At 40.8% G+C, this 25,251-nt stretch overlaps 1 protein-coding gene across 3 annotated transcripts in view; it reads left to right on the top strand.

Moving 5' to 3' along the window:
- The first annotated feature begins 4,327 nt into the window (after positions 1-4,327).
- wfdc1 (WAP four-disulfide core domain 1) overlaps positions 4,328-25,251 on the top strand; it is a 30,642-nt gene continuing 9,718 nt past the window's right edge. For 2 of the 3 annotated variants that reach the window (XR_004569700.1, XM_034223308.1), the window contains exon 1: positions 4,328-4,790. Coding sequence is in view for 2 of the 3 variants with exons in the window: in XM_034223308.1 (XP_034079199.1) it covers positions 4,752-4,790 (39 nt within the window). In the remaining variant the exon portion in view is untranslated. Of the gene's footprint in view, positions 4,791-16,407; positions 16,487-25,251 lie in introns of those variants that run through there. The other variant, XM_034223309.1, reaches the window with a different exon arrangement.

The following is a 25,251-nucleotide window of genomic DNA, read 5'->3' as shown; positions in this document are numbered from 1 at the left end:
AACTTTGTAAATGCCGGACAGTAAAAAAGAGTAAAGTAGATTTGTAATGGTGTTGATATACAGCATAGGGAGAACATTTGAGCAAAGTGCTCTAAAGACTTGCAAAATGAGAATTAAAAAAAAACGTGGTTTTATTCTCCAGCCTTAATTTAGGATTAGACTTGTCTTGATAAGTATTTCAAATGCATCATTTTTATCCATTTCACCCCACTCCAAATATAGAAGCCTATTTCAAACCAACCAATCACAGCTGACCCCTGACCCTTCAGGCTGAACTCTGACCCCGAATGACGGCCCTGATTTGGAACGAATGGCTTTGACAGGCTTCTGCTTCAAGCTGCCGCACACTGACGTGTGCTTCGCTCTAAACGCTCGAGTTTCACCGCGGCTTGCAGTTTGTTATATCGCGTCATTCAAAACAGACCGTTGACGCGCCGCGCCGTTGACGGACAGTTGAGGTTGTTTACACTTCCATGCAAGATCGTTTTGGTTATTTCTGTCCTTGACTATGGAGGAACAACTATTGTTGCTTTGTACCTTATGTATCGTATATCTCCAGGAGGGTAACTGGAGGTATACGATAGAGAAGGTACAAAGCACGATCATCTCTTCCATCTTTACAACTGATCAACAGCAGGACGTCAGAGGGACGTCAGAGGGAATCCCAACGCTGAATGGCTTTTGCGAGAACGCGCCACGTGAATTTGACGCTCGAGTTGAAAAAATTGAACTCTCGCGTTTGACGCGGCCCCCTTCAATCGCCTCAATCGCGTGATTCGCGCCGCGTCCACCGCTTCATGCTCGCCGTCGGAGTGAATTTGCGTCTGTCCGCGTCTCTGCATTGACTTTACATGTAATCGCGCCGCCCCCAGACTGCTGAAGAAGCAACCTTTTTTCCATGAATAGCCAAACCAGAAAGCATTTCTCATTCTAACGTGGTTAACATTATGCGACAAACATCAGCATCTTAGCATTGTCACTGGGAGCATGCTGATGTTAGCATTTGGATAACCTACACAGTACAGTAAAGTAATGTCACCTGATATTGGTAATAGTTAGTTGATGTGACACAAAACTCCCATTTGTTTCAGCCAGAAATAAGCTATGTTACAGAAGTATTCATTATCAAGCGTATATATATACAGTTGCAAGAAAAAGTATGTGAACCCTTTGGAATTACCTGTATTTCTGCATAAGTTGGTCATAAAATGTGTTCTGATCTTCATCTAAGTCACAACAATAGACAAACACAGTCTGCTTAAACTAATACCACACAAACAATTATATGTTTTTATTGAACACACCATGTAAACATTCACAGTGCAGGGTGAAGGCTAAAGACTTCTTCAAGAGCTAATTGGAGTCAGGAGTCAGCCAACCTGGAGTCCAATCAATGAGACGATATTGGAGGTGTTGGTTAAAGCTGCCCTGCCCTATAAAAAATACACACCAGTTTTGAATTTGCTATTCTTAAGAAGCATTGCCAGATGTGAACCATGCCTCGCACAAAAGAGCTCTCAGAAGACCTACGATTAAGAATTGTTGACTTGCATAAAGCTGGAAAGGGTTGCAAAAGTATCTCTAAAAGCCTTGATGTTCATCAGTCCACGGTAAGACAAATTGTCGATAAATGGAGAAAGTTCAGCACTGTTGCTACTCTCCCTAGGAGTGGCCGTCCTGTAAAGATGACTGCAAGAGCACAGCGCAGAATGCTCAATGAGGTGAAGAAGAATCCTAGAGTGTCAGCTAGAGACTTAAAGAAATCTCTGGCACATGCTAACATCTCTGTTGACGAATCTACGATATGTAAAACACTGAACAAGAATGGAGTTCATGGGAGGACACCACGGAGGAAGCCACTGCTGTCCAGAAAAAACATTGCTGCACGTTTGAAGTTTGCAAAAGAGCACCTGGATGTTCCACAGCACTACTGGCAACATATTCTGTGGACAGATGAAACCAAAGTTGAGTTGTTTGGAAGGAACACACAACGCTATGTGTGGAGAATCCAAAGGGTTTTTCTTGCAACTGTATATATATATTTATACATAGTACACCTTGTTAATGCGTTGAGTACACAGAAATGCAACCACACAGTATCAACACACAAACCTCTGTTAGGCCAAAAACTGCACATATTCCATCCAGATGCACAGGCTGAATTTCATTATGAAACATATGCCACACATATTCCCATTTGGTCGGTATACTAACTGTGTCATGTGGCTGAGGTCAGAGCTGCGCTGACCACTGAGCCAGATCCTTCTCAGGAAAGCTACCAAGTGTTAGACCATGATTGAATCAGACTGGAATTAATCTTGGCCATAGAAGAGGAGCATGTGATATGAAGCCCCCTGAGACTCTCGCACACTCCACCCTGCAGACACAGCTACAATGCAGCTTTGCCTCCAGAGAAGGCCTCTCAGATGAAAGGAATTTCTGTCTTTGAGTGAAGCGTCTGTCTCTGAACACACTGATCGTTGGCAGACTTTATCTCAGAGGTGTTCCTATGAGGAGTTATGTGTGTCCTTCTATGTATATAGAGTTACAGTACTGTACAGTATGTGTGAGTGCATTTACTTAAAGATCTTGCATCTGTAGGCTGGAATGTGTGAATGTGTCACCCCTTCTGTCCATGAATGCAATTGTTTAGTTTTAAACTTAATATTCATGTATACATTCCAGATTTTGGAAGGAGGCAGGATATGGATGATGTGAGAAGATGTCTGGCAATATTAGCATGCTGTGTATTACTGGATGCTTTGCAGCTGCAGTTTTCTTCCCAATAAGGACTTCAGTTACTCTGGGTGCGGTACAGTTTCAAAAAAACATGGCAAGTTAATAAAAAAACAGAGCTGATTATAGTTTTGGAGTTAATAATGTAGTTGATTTCATTCCACTACAGTTTTAGATAATGTTATCTGCAGCTACAGTGTAAACTAGTAGCCTGCTTGTCTACACCTGAGAGTTTTACATTTCTATAACAAAGTGCATTTTTGCACATGCAAAAACAGTAGCTTGCAGACAAAGCTGAGCGACATATCCTGAAAATAGACTTTCATAGTGCACATATATTTGAGTATCTGAAGTGCCTACTAACACAATCCCTTTAGTTTTTTGTGGGCTACCATAAAACATTCAGATTGGGCTTCTCTTCCTATATCCAATGCATGCTCATTAGAATGTACCACCTGCCATCTGTGTGTCTCCCCTAAACCTTAACATTTGCTTTGCAAAAGTGCACCATCTTTTTCATGCAAGCCAATTAGAACAGACTTTGAGTTTTTGGGAGGGAACAGGCATTAAAACAGAATGTTTCAGACAGAGTAAATACAGGTATAGTCAGACACACGGTCTGATAAATATTTTTAGTTTTTTTTCATAAAAGAGTAAAGAAATGTTCTGGAAGAAACACATGATACAAATACGAACCTAAACATTTGCTAAATATGTCCCCTCTAAATGCCGCATAATAATGATGCTACCAAACCTTCTGTAATGGACAGGCTCATTTATCTGTGTGTCTCACATACTCATTCATGCGGCCTTTTCCACTATCTCTTCATCTCCCCCTTCTCTTTTCTCTCCCTCTAACTCTTTACTCTGTCTTTTGTGTAAGTGAAGCCGGGGCCTCCCTGTGACATGAGCCCTGCTCCTGTAAAACTAATAATGCCTGAGATTTGTGCAGGCTTAGCATTCTTTTCTTCCTTTCAGTGCACGACACTGAGCATGGAATTAGGGGAGGGGACGGGAAAGGGGAGAAAGGTCTAGGAGTAAGGTGGGGGGTGAGACTGGGGGACATGTCCTAGTTTGAGAGGGTACAACTGGTGAAATTATGAAAAAGGAAGGCAAAGAGGCCCCTTTCCCTGAAACACACCACATGCTTTAATTTGATAACAACTAAAATCACACATCATATATCCAAATTCATTACACAGGAATGGATTCAGGTGTGTTCAAGTGTCCCCTCACACTCTATGTCCCTAAGAAAAACCAAGAATGTACACCGAATGGTCAATAAATGGTTACAACTAATGCTATAAGCTAGTAGTCCATAATTATTTTCATGCCGACACTTAGCAAATCCATTTATTTTCCCTCCTACAACACTGCACTCCAGTAAAACATGTGAAGCAAAGCCACAGAATATAACGTGATCCAACCGCACTTTGACACAACTCTCTCAAACTCACATAAAGATCACCAGATGTGCACAGAGATGCAACTAGGGGGCAAGGGGGAGGTCTCACACACTACCCTATCTAATGCTCTCCCCTCCCTCCTCTCACCCTCCTCCCCTCCTCTACCAGAGACATGTGCACACGCTATGCCAGCAGACAGTTCCAGCTCTCGGCAACTGATGCACAGACAGCAGCTGTTTCTCCCTTCCCCTGCTCCCCTAACTTTCCTTCTTTCATTTATTCCCTACACTGCCTCCATTCATTCCCTTTGTACTTTTCCCTCACTTCTCTCTACTCTGTCATTCTGTCCTGCACTTTTTCTCAGGCGGATATAAAGGCAGGTCCGGTTGGAGGGAGAGGGCTTGTGTAATCTCTGGTTGCACATGAGCACTGGAGAGTTATTGCTTCAGCTGGAAAGGCACCACAGACTTGTAAAGGACACACTTTGAAATAAGAAGAGGAAGAAGGAATACCTCTAAGGAGGAAGAAGGAGTTTGGGGTGCAGGACACAGACCATGCCGGGCTCTGTGGTGCTCCTGCTGTCCCTGTTGGCTCTGGCCACAGGAAGTGATGCCAGGAGGATCAGGAAAAGGGGACTCAAACCAAAAGGTGGGACTTGCTAACCTCACCTTTGCATGCATGAGTGTGTGGCTTTCTTCTCTATCTCTATTTTGTGGCTGTTTTAAGAAAATCCTCCAAAGTAGAAGTAGGTGAAAGCTCACAGACCTGTAGTACAATGCTGGCTCTGTTGCAGAGCTGTTTCACACACTGAGAGCCGTTTTTTGGTTGAGGTGAGAGATGGTAAAGTTGACCTGGTATGAGTGATTGAGTCTAGTAGCCAAAGAGCAGTGGTGTTAACTAAGCAAGTGTGTTTAACATTAAAGAAAAAGCTAACTGCTAATTAGTTGCAAAGAGTTAAATGAGACGAATACATTTGCAAAACAGCTAGCAAGCTCTACCCTCTACCAGCACTTCTAAACATCACTTATCCATGTGTTATATCACGTTTGTTTAATCCATAAATGAAAAATGTGTCTGTTACGTTGTTACAAGTATTTCTTGGCCGGGAGCAGTGATATCCAAAACATAACTGCAACTAGTCATTTCAGGTTTTGCGTGGTTTAAACAAACAATGATTAAACATTCACAGGTTTTTTTGCTTTGTTTTTTGCATAAATTCAAATAATTTGTGGTTGCTATTTTCCATGTTTCCAGTCCTTATGCTAAGCTTAGCTCAGCTAACAGGTTTGCCAGCTGTAGTCTGTACTGTGTTGTGTAAATAGATGTGATTATAAAGAACTTATACACTACTTACTACCTTTCTTTAATTTAACTTAAGGGATATAGGTAAATATTTTCCATTCAACTACACCTTTTTGACAGCTATAATTATTATGTTGAATACAGATATTGCAACACAACATACTGTATGATCATCAACTATGATGCATGACTAGACCACCCAAAACTATTTAAAGTAGTCAAAACGCAATGGAGCTTTACTGCATTGTTTTACTGCATTTTTTCAAGGAAAGGATATGAAAATCTTCCACAATTGGAAAAATAACAGTTTGTGAGCAAGTGCACTTTACTTTAAGCATGAACATTGACAGTTTTGATGAGGAGTAGAAAGTGGAGTATGCAACAGGTTGTAAAAAGTCGATGATTTTCAAGTTTCCATAGGAGTAATTGAAGGGCACACAGGATGTTCAACGTGTGTCTCTGTGTGTTGAGTTGTGGATTATTAGTGCAGGAACTGAACTGGTAGACCGGGCCCCTGCTTGTTAACTTGGCTCAGTGTAGCTGATTTATCAACTCTAACAAGGGCTCACTGTAGCGTGCTGCCTTCTCTTTATGTTCCCCTCTCGTGCTTCAATGTTCTCACTTTCTAACTTGTTTATGCCCTCATTGGCCCCTTTTCACTCTGTCCTTCTCAGCCTTTATCCATCTCCCCTTCACTCATATGAATCAGCTATACTTTCTGCCCTTCTTTCTCCTTCCCCTCGGCCATGTGCCTCTCAGCACACCACCACCCCCCGTTTTCCCTATTTCAAATCTCATTATTTCGCCTCCTGCTCTCAGGATGGGTCAAAAGCAGCGTCTTGCTGGACTCGGCTTCAAAGCTGCTGTAATTGGAACATGCTGAGAAGGCTGGGCAGTTGGAGATTGTCTCTTCCCCTCTGAACCTTTTCATCTCTGCATCTTTCAATCTTTCATTTTTTTTAATCACCACCTCCCCCACACACTCATACATACACTCCCTTAGCCTCATTCATAACACTGGGGCTTTGCAGAAAGACAAGTTATAGTTACTGAGTAGTTCAAGTAAGCACTGCGCTATGGAATAGTGTCTTGAAAGGAAAATGTGTCTAAATGTTTCAAAATCCAAAGGCCACCAACGTGCTCAGTGACTGTCTTACATTCATCTTATTACAACGATTTCACGGGTCGAAAAAAAAATCCGAATACACTATGATCAACTGAAACATAAAAGACCATTTCCCCCTGTAAAAGAAAAATAAATAAATACATTTGTGAAGAAAAAAAGAGCCTGCAATGATCATAATGACAACGTTTCTTACTCAAAATTAAGTTATTTCTTTTAGATACTATATCATTATTTTGAGAAAGATTCTCATTATGTTGCGGTATAAGTTGTTATTTTGCAATATAAGTCATTATTTTTGTCACCACAACGCCTTATAGGATTGTTATTCATCAAAATGCTATCATCTTTCATTTTTTTCTTTTTCTTTTACAGGCCTGAGTGGCCTGAATGTCTTTCTTAACAATGAGTATAAAATGTGTTTTCAATGTATTTGCCCATATATCCTACTATTTCTGCAGTCTTGTCTCCTAACTTCCTTCATGTGTAAATCTGAAGTCAGTCGGAGATGGTCTTGTGGTTCACAGTCATGTCCTCCATCCTTCCATATCTAGACCTCCCCCTGCCACAAAGTTCAAAGGTCACCAGTAGCAGTTTCCTAATTTGCTCTTTGTGTTTGAAAGGGGGGATGCCTGCCTAATAACACATGACTTATAATAAGGGTGTAAAGGTAAGAAATAGGCGTGAGAGGGTAACTTACCATCAACAGAAATGCTTTTGATGGGTAGATGGGAAAACAGGTGGAGTGGTGTCGGCAGCAGAAGTCACACACACACACACACACACACACACACACACACACACACACACACACACACACACACACACACAACACACACACACACACACACACACAGACAAGATTATGTATTCTCATACAGCCATAACAGAGTCTGGCTCAGACACTTGCCTGGACATGTCAGTGAGCACGAACATTGAGGCTACCATGAGTCTTTACAGTTTCATCTATTTGATGATGTGGACCGTTCTGACAGCACCTGGTATTAAAACAGGGGCCCTGCAGATGCTCAGGAACATGTGTACTTCCTGTTCTTAGGCTGGCCGTCTGTTTGACTTGGCCTGGGGCCGCTAAGTTAAACAAAACAGATCCTCACACTGCTTTTTAACTGAAACTGTAGCTTTTAAGGAAGTTATAAAAATAATAACCCGGATGCTATCAAGAGAACAGCGTGATGTTCATGCCATACATGAATTGAAGGGGACTAACCATGACATTTTGAGAATTAGTGTGTATTAAAGATAACTGAAAAACACAATCACTTCGAGGCAGCTGCTTCACGTTCCTGTTGTATACTCTTTTTTACCAGTAGCCTACCATTTACAACCTTACACGTTCACTTCCTCACGCAAGGAATGCATTTTACTCACCAAACAAATAGTTTGTGGCCTTTAAGCCTGACAGTCGACAAGTCATGGGAATGCATGACAAATGCAGCACCACCTTGGCAAACGTAAGCTGTTTAAATGTCAAACCAGCATTTTAAATGGCAACAATTCTATTGGAAAGAAAGAAAATCACAGATATTTGTGGATTCACTTGCTGCCCTCTTGGCATTGCTGACCTTTTAGTGGATGCAGACACTGAGTGTTTAAAACACAGGAATGGTGCTTCGTTGCACCACTCATTTTTTATTTAACCTCCTGTGTGTCTGATTCAAAACGTCTCCACAACACAGACATGATTGACAGTTATGAGACAGGAGGTCGTAGATACAAATACATCTTATTTGAAAACGTGTGAACTTATTTTCTAATGAACAATTTAGCTAATCTAACCTTGTTAGTTCAAGAGCTTTATTTTCCCTCTCAAGTAATTGAAAAAACAATAAAGAAAGGACAATTTAGTCCTTCAGGCTGCATGTACAGAACAAATACATAGCAACAATAAATTCAATACCGATTAAATGAATATGACGGATAGTCGTGTGTGTGTGTGTGTGTGTGTGTGTGTGTGTGTGTGTGTGTGTGTGTGTGTGTGTGTGTGTGTGTGTGTGTGTGTGTGTGTGTGTGTGTGTGTGTGTGTGTGTGTGTGTGTGTGTGTGTGTGTGTGTGTGGTGTGTGTGTGCGTGTGCGTGCGTGCGTGCGTGCGTGCGTGCGTGCGTGTGTGTGCATGTGCATGTGCAGGACTAATCTGAGTCAGATGATATAAACCTGCTGGTCAGAAGCACATTATTGGACTAACACTGGGGCAAACCAACCAAAAAGACAAAAGCATGTCCACATGGACTGCTGCTTTACTTTCTTTCAGTGGTGGAATGTAAGTATGCATAATCCCTCAAGGCAAGGCAAATGTATACACCTTTCAACACAATGCAATTCAAGGTGCTTTACAAAAATGAAAGACATTCAGACAAAGGCATTTAAAAACAGTCATTAAAAAGAAAAGATAATAAAAGAAACATTAAAAGAAAAAATACATGAACAAAAAAGTACATGAATAAAAATGTACAGTGCAGTTTAAGATATGAATAGTTCACACAGAAGTTCCACTTTACTGATGAACACAACAGCTCAGTTTCAATTAAAAGCTGCGACAAAAAGAAAAGTCTTCAGCCTGGATTTAAAAGTAGTCAGAGTTGCAGCGGACCTGCAGGTTTCTGGGAGTTTGTTCCAGATATTTGGAGCATAATAACTGAACGCTGCTTCTCCATGTTTAGTTCTGACTCTGGGGACAGAAAGCTGACCAGTCCCTGAAGACCAGTGAGAGTTCTGGATGGTTCATAATTTAGCAGTAGGTCAGAAATGTATTTTGGGCCTAAACCATTCAAAGCTTTATAAACCAGCAGCAATATTTTTGAAATCTATTCTTTGACACACAGGAAGCCAGTGTAAATACTTCAGAACAGGAGTGATGTGATCCACTTTCTTAGTGTCAGTGAGGACTTGAGCAGCAGCGTTCTGAATTAGCTGCAGCTTTCTAATAGATTTTTTAGTGAGACCTGTGAAGACACCATTACAGTAGTCCAGTCTACTGAAGATAAAAGCATGGACAAGTTTTTCCAAATCCTGCTGTGACATTAGTCTTTTAATCCTAGATATGTTCTTTAGGTGATAGTAAGCTGATTTAGTAACTGTTTTAATGTGACTGTTGAAACTCAGGTCAGAGTCCATGACTACACCTAGATTTCTGGCTTTATCTGTTGTTTTGAACATTGCAGGCTGAAGCTCAGCGCTCACTTTTATACGTTCTGCCTTGGCTCCAAAAATCATTACCTCAGTTTTGTCTTTGTTTAATTGGAGAAAGTTCTGACACATCCAGTCATTGATTTGTTCAATGCACTTACTCAGTGTTTTAACTGGAGAATAGTCTCTTGGTGAAATGGTTATGTAAATGTGTGTGACATCCGCATAGCTATGGTAACTTATTTTGTTGTATTTCATTATCTGAGCCAGTGGTAGCATGCAGATGTTAAAGAGAAGAGGCCCCAAGATGGAGCCTTGAGAAACCCCACATGTCATATTTGTCAACTCAGATTTATATTTACCTATAGAAACAAAGTTGTTTCTGTCCTTTAAGTAGGATTCAAACCAATTTAGAACTGTTGCCGAAAGTCACACCCAGTTTTCTAGTCGGTCTAGTAATATGCTGTGGTCAACAGTGTCAAACGCAGCACTGAGATCTAATAATACTAACACTGAAGTTCTGCCACTGTCTGTGTTTAAGTGGATGTCATTGAAGACCTTTACAAGAGCAGTCTCAGTGCTGTGGTTTGGATGAAAGCCTGACTGGAACACATCGAAACAGTTATTTAAATGCAAGAAATTACTCAACTGTTGAAAGACTACTTTTTCAATGATTTTACCTAGAAATGGCAGGTTTGATATGGGCCTGTAATTGTTCATTACTGAAGTGTCTAGATTATGCTTTTTTAAGAGCGATTTAATGACTGCAGTTTTCAGGGCCTGTGGAAAAATACCTGAGTGAAGAGATTTGTTTACTATATGAAGTAGATCTGAGGCCATGCAAGGAAAAACATTTTTAAAAAACCCTGTTGGAATAATACCAAGGCAGCAGGAGGAGGATTTCAGAAGTTGTATAATGTCCTCTAGGTTTTTATCATTGATCTGATGGAATTGTGTCATGGTGTTTGAATTGATTTTAAGTGGACACAGAGACAAAACATTTGTTGTACCTGATGCAGAGGCACTGACTGCTTGTCTGATTTTCTGAATTTTGTCAGTGAAGAAGGAGGCAAAATCATTGCACGCCCTGGTGGATAGAAATTCAGAGGCTACTGACACTGGGGGGTTAGTTAATCTGTTGACGGTAGCGAACAAGGCACGTGCGTTGTTTTTGTTTTTGGCAATGATATCAGAGAAGAAAGACAGTACAATATCAAGTACCCTCACTCAACTGTGAGGTACTTGATATTTTCTTGAGTATTGCCATTTTATGCAACTTTATAATTCTACTTCAAATACATTTGAAGACATGGCAAATGTGCTAGTACAAACATATGTATCATGATTTATTATTATAAGTTAAGCTCCCCAGCAGAATATAAAACCCAACTTTATTGTAAAGTGAGGACATGAATGCACCCCTATAATCCACCTGTGCAGTGTAACAAATGTGGTTCTGATATGGGCCATTTTGCACAATAAAAACTTTTGGAACTTGAAGAATATTTGAATGCCAATTTCTCTTGTGCTTTAACTTAGGTCAATTGCATGCATTTTACTTGGGAGTTGTTCAAAGAAAAATTAGGGCCGGGACTTTAACGCGTTAATTAAGATTAATTAATTACACAAAAATTAACGCGTTAAAAAAATTAACGCATTTTAATCGCACTTATTTTTGCACCGCGGAACGTTTCTCACTGGATGAGTTTCAGGCGTACCGATTATACTGGAGCACCAACTAACGTTCATGACTTCAGACAACAACAAACCACAGTGAACAACAGTGGGAAATGTTGTTTTAAAAAACGGACGGATGGAAGCGTCGATAAGAGCACGGTTGTGTGCAAATTATGCAAAAAGGAATTCGCATATCACCGCAGCACATCAAGCCTCAAGTATCACCTCAATGCAAAAACATATAGCAGCTAGCGTGGAAGCTAGCGTGGACGTTAGCCTCTTTTATCGCGTTCACACCAAAAAGAGCCGGTACTAAAAATTAGTTCATGAGAACCTTTTTACCCCCACGAAAGTCCCTGCTAGAGAGCAGAGAGCTGCTAGAGAGCAGGGACTTTCGCACGGCTCTCTTGTGAGAAAAGAGCTATATTTCTGATTGGCTGGGCGGATTGCAAACCACGCCCCGTAAAACTCCCAAAAAGTTTTGTGAAGCCGCCATTTTATTATCCTCGCATTAGCATTATTAGCATTAGCCCAGCGCAGAAACGCAGAGAGACTAATTTATGGCAACACAAAATAAAACATGGGAGCGGTGGAGATGAGGAGGTGTCGGCGTTCTGGAGATTTACTCGGAAGGCTGCTGGGACTCCCAGCAGCTTCTACTGAAGCCAGTCCCCAACTCCGGGGACTTTGGGCGGCAGTATACGCCGTGAAGTGGTTTGCGGCCTGCCAGTAAACCCAAAGCAGAAGAAGAAGAAGTGACGTCAGCGGCTTCATTTGCCTAATCCTCCCCCAGGTTCAAAGAGTTCTCATGAACTAAATTCTCATGAACCTTTGTGGGAAAAGTACTGCGGTGTGAATGCGCCTAATGGTATACTAAAATCCATGTGAAAAAAATTGCTTCTCACTGTTCTTAGGTCAAATATGTATATGCGATTAAAAATGCGATTAATTTCGATTAATTAATTACAAAGCCTCTAATTAATTAGAATAATTTTTTTAATCGAGTCCCGGCCCTAAGAAAAATATGTTCTTTGGGGGCTTTTGTCACCTCTGATTTGCTTTAATATGGCACCAGAGAGCCCAGAGCAACCAGCAACAGAGCCAAAATGCATAGCAAATCTTAGTATGTGAGGCTTACAGTATTTTTATTAATATCTCTGCATACCCAATATAATAAACATCTACAAACTCAGAATAGAAGTGTATTACAGAATATTTGTGTGTGCGGGCACCCTATCTCGGGTATTCCTGCTACCTCAGGCTAACTCTGACAGGTAGCAGACGCTTGGTTTTCCCAACACTAATTATCTGCATGCACAGTTGGTTAACCCCCTTCCTGTTGTGTAAACCACACCTCAGCTTGTTGTTTTGCATTTCTAGGTGAGAAATCTCTGTCAGTATGTTCACAAATCAAGTACTGCTTTTCCCAGCTGTGAATGTACCTGTTTGTTTGTCAGCATGTCATTCCATCACTGAAACCCTCATTTCCCACTGATTTACAGCAGTCTGTTTTCCTCACACTTCAGTCTGCTGCGTCTCTATCTGTCTGCACGTCTGTCTATCTTTATGTCAAACAGACGGCTGGTATAGAGACAGGAAATGAGTCCTGAAAAGCTAACCAGATGTTTGCTGTGGGCTACTTCATTTAGTAGGCATTGGAGATCTGGTGAATTTCAGCTGACACTTGCATGAAAGAACACAGGTTTTCCTTGTTTATGAATAATGTGCACAACCTTAACCAGTTAAGCCCGAAGGTCCCCCCAGTGGACCCCTCCCACAGTTTTTTTTTTCTCACATGTCTCAGGGCTTCTTAACATTTATGAAACTATTAATGTTTCATACCCTTTTAAAGGTAAGAAACTCCGCTAACTGACAATAAGAACAATTGTTAGCTAAAAAAAACACAAGAACACAACACGCTTTTTTACACACAACACACGGTAGAAATGCCCTTATTACCAGGGGTGCACATAACTTTTTTGCCCTGGTTCTCAAAGGAGCACCTGGAGATGTTGCTTGGTGCTCATCCTTAAAATGAAATAAACCGTAACTTTTGAGGGGGTCTTGACTTTATTTGCCAGACACACGGCACTGAAAACACATGCAGAGGTGAACACAGAAAACACATGCAGAGGTGAACACTGAACACACATGCAGAGGTGAACACAGAACACACATGCAGTGGTGAACACAAGACAACATTAGCACGAGCAGTAATCCTACAAGCTGTCATCACTACCCTCCTGACTGTTCTCCTCACTGTCTTCCTCTCTGTCAGACATGGCAGCTGATGATGTAGGCCTACTTCTTCCTCTCTGGTTGAGTCTGCGATTAGCTGCTTGCATCCACAAGTCAACAGCTGGTTTTGGGTCGAAAGTCTCTGTTGTCATCTTAGACAAGTGGATGTAATCAAATAAGTATGTGAACATAACCAATAACCTAACATAGCCAATAACAAATTAAACTTATTTTATTTGTGTTGTTCATTCATATCTTATTTTACCTTAACATTTATTTATTTATGCATTTTTTTTTATCTCTCCAGTTTTAAAGGATATTTTTGGTTACTGTCCTATAGTATACATTGGAATGATTTAAAACCTGTTTATCCCAATAATCAGTGGGCACAGCCCCACCTAGTGTCAGCAGAAAGTATTAAAAATAATGATTACAACAAAATGCAAAAAATAAATTAAAAAATATATAAAATATATTTTAAGATCATGTTTAATCATCTGATTCGTCTGTACATTGCTGTTTAGTCTGTGTTCTTCAAATTAGTGTCTACAGTGTGTGCCTATTGAGCTGTTTAGAGCCATGTGGGACAAAACCCGATCCTGCCCCTCCCTCTATCTGTGTAAGTGAACGGTGACTGTAAAAACTACACTGCGCATGCTCAGAATATTTTCCTATTTAATGTGTGTGGCAAAAAAATAATGACCATAGGGGCATAGAGCTGCCATCCCCACCATACGTCATCTCACATCATTCAGAGCTGATTGGCTGTAAGTACATGTGCCGCGAAAAGTGTGGTGTGTGAAGAGGAGACGAGAGAGCTGCAGTGAGGCGTCCTAAAACCCGGAAGTAAGCTACGCATGGCTTCCCTCGACAAAAAAGCAATGAGATTTCTCCATAGGATTTTAGAAAATAGCTCCAAATAAGGTCTGTGGGAAACGTAGCTGTTAGATAAATGCACGTTTTGTTCAGCCGGATAATATCCACATGTCTACCCTACTTTTATAATTTTCGAATCATAAATCTATTGATTAGATCAGATTTATGATAGACTTTTGAAACTACAAGAACATAAGGAGGACTTTTACAAAAAAGTAATAGAGATTTTTGTCCAGAAGGATAGGCAAATGGACTTCATCTTCAAGTCAAGGTAAGACTGCAATTGTATTGAAAATGGGATCTTACTAAGAGAGAACAATTCAATATTTAAATGATAACATTACATTTTTTGGGTATCCTTTTGTTGAACTGTCTGTTTAAAATTAATTGAAGCATCAGACAAAAAAAGCTTTTGAAAATAATATTATATTTTGATTTAGGTCAAAATATAATATTTGTAAACCTGAAGAGTCAGTGCCAATGCCTCACTGCAGAAGCTATAGACATCTAAGTTTTTTGTGCCCCACCACTTTTGTACATATTAAAACGCCACTGCCAATAATTATAAAGGAGTGCCTTGGAAATATGTGTTTACATAAATTGTGACCAAACCGTTTGAACTTAGACTAAGAGTCCTTTACCTCACTGAGCTGTAGTTATCAGTCTGACTGGAGAGGACTCTCCCTCCACATCATTGTAGAAACATCTTCTTCTTATATCCGTTAGAGCAGCTAGCACGGCACCAGATTCTAATAACAACAGCGCCGGTACCGGACGGTGCGCCCTTCTCTCTCTCCCTCACTCGCATTTTGGCTGTGAGCTGCGTTCGCCAGATAAGCCAACATCCCCCATTTTCATCACTTACAGCGCCCATCGTACAGGGCAAATGAAACGTGTAACCGGGGTGAAAAGGGTGTTACATTTACTTAATTATGAATATTGTTACATCAAGGCCGAAAATTAGGATGAGCGCCAACGGTCAAAAAAGTTTTTTTCCCTCCCAGAACTGCCAGCGCAGCGACTCCCCAGATCTGGCGCCCTAGGCGAACATCTAGCCAGCGCTACGGGCCGGCCCTGAGTTCATATGCAACTCGCAAATATCTCTCTCTCTCCCTCCCTCTCTCAATGTTGGTACGCAAATGCGCCTTTTTTCAAATGACCCGGTGCTCTTTTTTTGGCGGAGGTGCGCATGCGCACCTGCGCACCAGTTATGTGCAGCCCTGCTTATTACTATCTTAACTGCACAAACAAGATATACGATTTAAAGCTGAGACTCCACAGATTCCACACATGTAATGTCATCACTGTCCGACCTCGAATTCCTGGAGCTATCAGCCAGAAAAGAGAAAGTAAACAACATCCGATTTCAAAAATATTACAATAATTACGTCTTGCCTTTTTTGATTTGTGATCAAAAGTTGTGTTCAACGGAATAAAAACGCATCTCAAGGTTAATCCAATGTCTTTGTGTCACGTATAATTTTTTACTGATAATCAATCATCATATTTATGGCAATATACTCGGTATAAAGTATTGCCGTCCAGGCTTGCACTTTCAGCTATGCTTCGTTTGCTTCTCTATTACGTCCGCTATGGTAATGTTTACGTAGATTTGGGAACTGCCCATCGATTCTATTGGTTCTGATGGTTAAGAAAAAGGTGTAAATCACACGAATCGACCAATGGGTTCCAGAGATATGGTCCTGCGCAAATTATAAAGAATGCCAGCCAGCTTAAGTACATTACGCAGCCCACTTCATTTATTGTTTACAGCGTAAAGAAGCAGGTATTGCAGCAGGACCCAGAGCGCACGGAGCACAGAGCGGACAGCAGATAACGGAATTGCAGTTTTATTGCTTATAGATTATCAGAACATTTCAAAAGGGACACAGCCCCATTGGATATTAATCTATGGATTAACTACATCATCGTTTTTATCGTTTTAATGCCATTGAAGACCAGTTTAGACCAGACAACGAGGAAGGTAAGTCATTGTTAGCCTAGCGCATTAGCGCTAGCGCCATTTGTTTTGATGTACGTTTTTGTTGATAACGTCGCGAGTTTGTATCTTTCAGTGTTGGGCTGTTCAGGTGGGCACCGTTAGATTCTGTGTCTCCTTGCGATCATAAACAATGTGTTGGATGTGCAGCTAGGATAAGTAATAAGGGAGCGAGGAGTGATTTTCGTTGCTGTAATAGGTTAGCATTTTTCGCTCGGGGCTAATTCAGAGGCTCACTGTAAGAGTAAGCCTATGTTTTATTTTATTTTATTTTTTAATTTTGTTCACAACAGTTGTATTTGGATGGAATGAATACCTATAGTGATAATTCAAAGTAATAAAATGATTTTTACAGTGAAAAAGTTCAAATGGAACCGATGGTTCCCAAATTACCCAGAGGTGAGTCCGCTTAGACTTTATTTTTCTAAATCTCTCTAAAAAGGTCAAATGTCACTTGTTTTGCATCAATCTTGATACAGGGTACTTATTATATGTTATAGTTTGGATTCCTAAAGCTTTTAGTCTACTAACCCATCATGCAAGGGTGGTTTTCACTATAAGTAAAGGTTTTTTTAGGTGGACATTAGAATTTACATGTTTTAGTATGTTCCATCTGAATTTACTTTAAAATAAAAACATCTATATTGATTCTGACACTTCTACATCCAACTCACAGATGTAACCTTGCTTTGAGAAAAATAATTATTAATTTACCCCTTTTTAGAAGTGAATATATATCATTTGTTGTGTTAGTGGCATTTTCGAGCCTGAAACCTGAAAAACAGGCTCAGGGCTTAACTGGTTAACCTTAATGTACTGTATGTGCATATGCCTGAGATTGCGCTTGTGCAGGCATCTATGCACAAAGGAAGCAGGACAACTCAGTATCTGTCTGGGATCTCTGCGTGGAACCATGAACGGTCTGATCCCAGTAAAGTTATGGAGCCAGACAGGGTCTTCAGTGGCTTCGCCCCACCAGCACCCAAATGAACCACAGAGCAAAGAGCTAAAGAGAAAAGCAAAAGAAAGACAAACTTAGCGAGAGAAGTTGGAGATAAATCGAAACAGTCACCATGATGCCACTGCTTTTCAACACCAAACAGATCAAGGAGAAAGCCGAGAGCAGGAGAGATAGTGAGAGTGCTTCGGAGACAGACAGAAAGAGAGGGGGAAACATGCCCACAGATAGACATCACACACAGACCCTCAGGCAGTGTCTCTACAGGAGAACGGCACAGCAGACAGGTGTGAAGTCCACCGTAGACGGACCACTTTTGGACAAAATGTACTCCATTAAAGGCAGCTCATTGTCTAATAGCTACTGAGATACAGGATTGTCCCACTCTCAATAGTTTCAAAGGTCAACTCAAAGAATGGTTGAGAAACAAACGACGTGCAGTCACCGCTAAATGCACTTTAATACAGGGGTATCTCCTCTTGCACTTTATGTAGCTCTTTTATCTTCTCTTGCACTCTATATGTCGTAGCTGCTATTGTACTGCCATGTGGTAAATACTTGTATACTGCTCATGCTCTTTTGCACTTTTTTTCTTAAATGTTTTATGTGAGGGACTGCGGATGGAAATTAAGTGTTCATCACTGTGCATTGTCCCTGCCAAATAAACGATTAAATGAAAATGAAATGACAGGAGTGTAAATAAACATCGTAGAACATCAGAGAGATGTGCCCATGATAGTGTGAAAGAGCTCAGGATGTAGAGCATGGCATCGCCTCTAGCATACAAAGACATGAAGGCTGAAGAGGAGCCATGAAAGTGAAGCAGGTGAATGACATGCGGGCAAAAGTACAGTAAAAAAGAGTTGGCAAGTATCAGTCAAATCTCAATAAAGAATGAATGGCTTCAGAATGTAAGTCATGTGTACATGCAAACATACACATTACTATCAGAGTCACATAAACAGGAAGGGCACACTTGATCCTTTGAAGGAGACGTTTGTACAAGACTCTGAGAGCAGATCGGATATGAGACAAGGGGAGTAAGGGCAGCGGTCATTATGTCATTATCTAAACACAGCGTACTTTGTAGTCCTCATTCATAAATTGTAGCACACCAAGAGAGTTTGTGAACTACCATGGCTCCTTATCTCCTAAGTACCATGAATGAAGAGACAGACTACAATGTGTGGGAGCATGTAAAGACAGGAGTTACTGTAACATGCTCAAGTGATTAGGGCTATGTATTCAAGGAGAAAACATTTTTCTTATTTTACTCTTTTACGTAAAACATTTGTGCAAAGGCTCCAGAGAGAGCTCTGTGATAGTCATATACCTTAGGGCTTTATGGCATGCACTGTTACCACTCAGCTAACAAGGTGCTCAAAACATGATTGTTTTGCAGGACAAATAGCTTTTTCGTTGACAAACCGTCGTCTTTAAAGTTGATATAGTAAACTTGTTAGCTAAGAATAGCTTATTTACTGGACTTACACTGGAGCATTGCTCTGTACAATAGATACACTACACACACACACACATAACATGTGTAGGAGCCATTTTGTGGGTGTTGTTGGTGTGTCAGTTTATTTGAGTTATATGTATAGTGCAATATTATTTATGAACACTGGGTGGCGGGGTTTAGCTGCACCGGGTGTATATAAGGAGGTCATAGGTGACAGGAGATGTGTGGACACAGTAGGAGAAGAGCATACCGATTCCACCAGCCCGGCAGATGCTCATAGAATCACTAGAACGCTAAATTAACCCTGGTATGTAAAGACGAATAAACATCATCATAAACCACAACTAACTACCACGGAAAATCATCTGTATGTGTCTGCGTCTGGATCACTTTTCAACCCTTCTGTGAAAGTAACGGCAAAAATATATAGGACACAGGAAAAGGAAATTGCCATTACATTAAGTGGAATCGTACTTTTGAGTGAAACTGGACAATTGGATTCACTTCAAATTGGATTAAGGATCGTTTTCGGGGAAAACAAATAATTGGATTATTGCACCATCGACTTCTCATCACGGATCAGCTGCACACGCCACAATCAGCTGGAGATTGTTCCCACCTGCGAGGACCGAAGAGGCTGAGAGAGGACTGGGAAAGCGGCCGGGTATGTGCACCGTGCAGCGTGATAAGTAGATTGTAAAAGAGATATTAAGCTGTATTGGACAATGGCTTAGTAAATGGAGGTGGTGCTGCAACATTGTCAGCTGTTTGAAGCAGCGCGCTGTCAGCTAATGGACAATTCCTGAGAACGAAACTTAAAGGGACAGTGAACATTAATCATGTCTGTGACATCTGACGTCACGTCACAAGATGGCGCTGTTGGACTGCAATCTGTGAGAGAAAAAAGGATTATCACTCACACTGCCAAAGGATTGGAATTGTTTATTGCAAACTGCCAAAAAGCAAGAAACTTCAGTTACAAACAAGTAAAGAAGTTAATGGAAGTACTGAAAGAGCTTATGAGCTCAGAAGACAATGCAAAGGAAATACAGTTGAAACTGGTTGAATTTAAGAAGTTGTGTGATGAACTAAAAGAAAATCACAAATCATTAACTGACCTTCAACTGCCTGAAGAAGAAATAGGAACGCAAAGGCAGTGGCTGCAAGAAAAGATGCATATATTTGATGGATTTATACAAGATGCAAATGTGTGGTTATCTGAGAGTGGACAGGCAATTAGACACTCTATTGTGGGAAGTGCCATAGAACAAAGTGTCAGCTCAGATGACATCGGACCTGATGACAGCATTTCAAAGGCATCACACCCTCAGTCAAAATACAAACCTGGTTCATCACACGCATCATCTACCTCTTCTGCTCGAATTAAAGCCCAGGCAGAAAGGGCGGCTTTAATCGAAAGGGCGGCAGCACTGAACAAACAACATGAGCTTGATGTAGAAGGGGAACAATTAAAACAACAGTTGGAACAACAGAAACAACAACAGAAACAACAGTTGGAACAACAGTTGGAAGAACAGGTGAAACGGAAAAAGGAACAACTGGATATACAAACTAAGCTGGCAGAAGCCAATGCCAGGCTAAACGTGCTCAGCATGGGATCAAGACACACCTCTAGAGCATCAGATGGGATGAGCTCTTACTACAGAAACCCTACAGCAAGATTTAACGTACAGGCCACTGAATTCTTGCCTCATCAAGCCCAAACCTCTATTCCCAGACAAAGTATACAGACACATGTGCAGGGACATGTTGACATCACACCACCTGTAATCAACAATGGTAATCAAGGTGACATCTATAACCTAATCCAGAGGCAAAATGACAACACTGCTATGCTGGCTCAACAACATCTCACTTCTACTTTACCTCCAAGAGACATTCCTGTTTATGACGGTGACCCATTGCAGTTTGAAGCTTTCATCCGTGCATTTGAAAGAGGAGTAGAGCGGAAAACTAATGATGAAAGTGACTGCCTGCATTACCTAGAGCAATACACTAGAGGACAACCACAGGACCTAGTGCGCAGCTGCCAACATCTGCCTCCAGCTCAAGGTTGTCAAAGGGCAAAACAGCTGCTTAAAGAGCACTTTGGTAATGAACATAAGATCGCCACTGCATACATGAACAAAGCATTTACCTGGACAATGATCAAAGCCGAAGATGTGAAAGCACTGCAAGCCTTCTCTTTGTTCCTAAGAGGTTGTTGCAATGCAATGGAACATCTCACCTATATGGATGAAATGAATGTTGTTTCAAACATGAAACACTTACTTCAGAAACTACCCTACAAATTCAGAGACAAGTGGAGGAATAGAGCATGTCAGCTACAGGAAGAGCGTGGGCATCGAGCTACATTTCCTGACCTTGTTAGCTTCATAGAGAGGCAAGTGAAGATACTGTCAGATCCTCTGTTTGGAAGCATCCAGGATGATAAACCAACTGCAGCTATCAAAACTGTTATCTCTACCTTTTCAAAGGGAAACCCAAGCCTAAGAGCAAGTAGTTTTGCAACAATTATTACCTGCCCAAGAACACCAGTGCTAGAACATGTAACAACGAATGGAATGAAAATACCTCCATCAAGCCACAACTCCCTACATTTGTGTTTGTTCTGCAGAAGAAGTGGTCACTCATTGGAGCAGTGTCCACACATCCTGAAGAAAACACACAGAGAAAGAATGGACTTCTTGAAAGGAAAAGGGGTGTGTTTTGGATGCCTAAAAATAGGACACATGAGCAAACACTGCCACAGTCGTTTGACATGTTATGTGTGCAATCAAAGTCATCCTGAAATACTCCACATTGAACAAAAAGACAAAAGAGAGGAAGCAGAACACACAAAACAGAATGGGAAGCCAATGGAAAGTAATAGTGTCATCTCACCTCATACATGTGGTCACATTGGGGCCGGTGATGAAAACTCCATCTTCTCCATTGTACCAGTACAAGTAAAGAGCCACAAAGGGGACAAAGTGTTACAAACTTATGCATTTCTGGACCATGGAAGTTCATCCACCTTTTGCTCAGAAAGTTTAATGAGGAGGCTAAACCTTACAGGACAAAGGACTAACATTCTCCTAAAGACAATGAATCAGAGAAAGATTGTGTCTAGTCATCATATCTCAGGTTTGGAAATATCGAGTCCGGACGAAAACAATTTCCTTCAACTATCCGATGTGTTTACACATAAAACCATGCCTGTTTCCAAGCACAATATTCCTCTACAAGAAGATCTGGAAAAATGGCCTTACTTAAAGGACATCAAAATTAATGAAATTGCTTCTGGCATTGACCTACTCATTGGGACAAATTCTCCTAAGGTATTGGAACCTTGGGAGCTGATCAATAGCCAAGGAGAAGGACCGTACGCTGCAAAGACCCTACTGGGGTGGGTCTTCTATGGTCCCCTAAAAGGAAGCAACGACAGCAGAGATGCTAATGGCCACCCTGCTGCTGCTGTTAATCGGATAGCCATGGTACACCTAGAGGAGCTATTGGTCAAACAATACAAGCATGATTTCAAGGAAAATACAAGCAAGGAAACAGAGGAAATGTCCAGAGAAGACAAACAATTCCTGAACATTATGAATCACTCTGCAAACATGTCAGACGCCAAAGAGGATGGCGATGTTGTAGCAGATGCCAAAGGAGACAGTGATAGGGATGTTGAAGGCAAAACTGAGGCCCCCCAAGAAGAAGAAGATGAGGGTCGGGATTCAGGGGATTGCTATGAAGAGGCAGAAGACGAGCCTTTTGAAAGCCAGCCGACTTCAGACTCCTGTCACAGCATGCCTGACTTCACAGCAGATGTCGAGTTACACCAATCTGACGCAGTGCCTGAGGAAGAAGCCAAGCCTGTGGCAGAGAAAGTGAAAATGTCAGATGGACACTACTGCCTAGACTTGCCATTCAGACAAGAAAATCCCAGCTTGCCTAACAACAAACACGTTACCGAGCAGCTCATCTGCGATTTTGCTGCTATGGTAGCAGGGCACCGGCTGAATCCAAGTGACAGACCTGAAGAAGTGACTGACTCATCAATGCAGGAGCCCTATAAGGAGAGGCTTGGAATTGGATGAACATATAACCCACAGGTTCTCTCAGTGCTGGACGGGATGGCAACACTACTGCTTCAACCTAAGAACAGCAAAGACTGATGACCCTTAAAATAAGGGAGAAGAAAATAAACTAAAAATTATTTAAGAATTACATGCTAACACATACACACCATTTGTATAGCTCCTTTATTATTTATTGGTAATTGTTTTTGTTTTCATACTAAAGCCAATTAGGGGCCGGTGTGTAGGAGCCATTTTGTGGGTGTTGTTGGTGTGTCAGTTTATTTGAGTTATATGTATAGTGCAATATTATTTATGAACACTGGGTGGCGGGGTTTAGCTGCACCGGGTGTATATAAGGAGGTCATAGGTGACAGGAGATGTGTGGACACAGTAGGAGAAGAGCATACCGATTCCACCAGCCCGGCAGATGCTTATAGAATCACTAGAACGCTAAATTAACCCTGGTATGTAAAGACGAATAAACATCATCATAAACCACAACTAACTACCACGGAAAATCATCTGTATGTGTCTGCGTCTGGATCACTTTTCAACCCTTCTGTGAAAGTAACGGCAAAAATATATAGGACACAGGAAAAGGAAATTGCCATTACACCATGTATGCATCACTGCAGGGGACATTACATTGACTTACATGCATTTCCTGGAGACTTATCCTAACCTTAACCATAACCAACATATGCCTAATCCTAACCCTTAACCTTACCCTAACCCTAACCAAGTCTTCACCCTAAAATTAATGATTCCCATGGGGACCTCCATTTTGTCCCCATAAGGGAGGCGAGTCCCCACACGTGACTATGTAAACAGATTTAGGTCCCCACACGTATAGTAATGCTAGGCCACACACACACACACACAGAGCGAGCCTCTAATATTCCAGTCATTCCTTTTATTTGGCAGCAGAGAGATTTTCCACATATCATCTGATCTCAAACAAGTGAGAGGAAATTAATAACAATCCAGTCTGGGTATGTGAAACCTGGTATGTTTGTATCCTTCACTTTGCAAGCCATGTACAGATATAGTCAATTTAAAGTTGAGGAATTTATTTGAAATGTATATATATTTATACATATTTATATATATTTTATATTTACTGTCATTTCAAGCTATGTTTTGGTCTCAACCATCAGGCTTCTTGGATGCTAGTTGATCAAATATGTCCACTAGCTAGTTGCTAACTTTATCAAAGTCGGTTTATGAAAGCATTTTCAACAATTACTACTAGGAATGATGTCTCAAAACCAAAACAATAAGTTGAAAGATGCTCAAAATGTCTGTAGAGCTAAAGGGTTAACACATAGTCATTTAGTGGGAATGCTGTTAAAAGCATTCCAACTATCTGTTCTTCTACGCACAAAATTCTTTATTCTTATTATTCCGCACGTTATTTTGATGAACATCGCAGAAACTCCGTTCAAACATCAAAACGTTCAGCTCGGTCGGGAATCGATGGCTATTACTTTTATCATTCATAACTTTCATAATTCCAGAGATACATCCCATAATTCATCACATTTTTAGCCATCGAAGTCAATGGAGAAATTCTTCAGACTTCAACACATCTTGATGCGACTTCAACTGCTAACTGTTCCTTCATACTTTCACTCAGAAACTTCATTCCAACTTTAAAATGTTACACATATTTCTGACATTATTCGTGTAACACAACTTTTAAATCTGATTCTTACCTTAGAGATATTAAACATTGTTCAGACCTTGGTACAGAGGCTTTCTTCAGATTTTAACATTCAGTGTGTGATGTCACAGCTAGAGTGTAGGAAATCTTGACATTTGCCTTCATATTTTAAAACTGCCATAATTCCCAAACCCTACATTCCTGACACATAATTTTCCATGACAAACGTAGGAAAACATCTCGTAGCTTGAAAAATTACAAATAATTAAGCAAAAAAGTATTAAACGAAATGCCTCTTGAGGGCATGAAGTGACAAAAACTTTCAACATGTCTCCATTTAAGCCCATTGTAATTTCAGGCTGATATTTCCTCACAGCAGCAGCCGCACACCTTTAGTTAATCTGCCAAAAAGGCCACATTATTGACCTGAAAGTACACAAAAAGCACACTTCAGATACTCAAGGTCCTTGAGATGCTTCACGCTTTGAAATTTCACCGATATCTGTTACGGTTCTTCAACAAAACGTTCACATGTAAGCGGTTTATCTCTCATTCAGAACAATGGAAATATTTTGATCTCTGGAC

This window comes from Gymnodraco acuticeps, unplaced genomic scaffold, assembly GCF_902827175.1.
Source record: "Gymnodraco acuticeps unplaced genomic scaffold, fGymAcu1.1, whole genome shotgun sequence".
Taxonomy (NCBI): domain Eukaryota; kingdom Metazoa; phylum Chordata; class Actinopteri; order Perciformes; family Bathydraconidae; genus Gymnodraco; species Gymnodraco acuticeps.
This window is presented reverse-complemented; position numbering and strand designations above follow the sequence as displayed.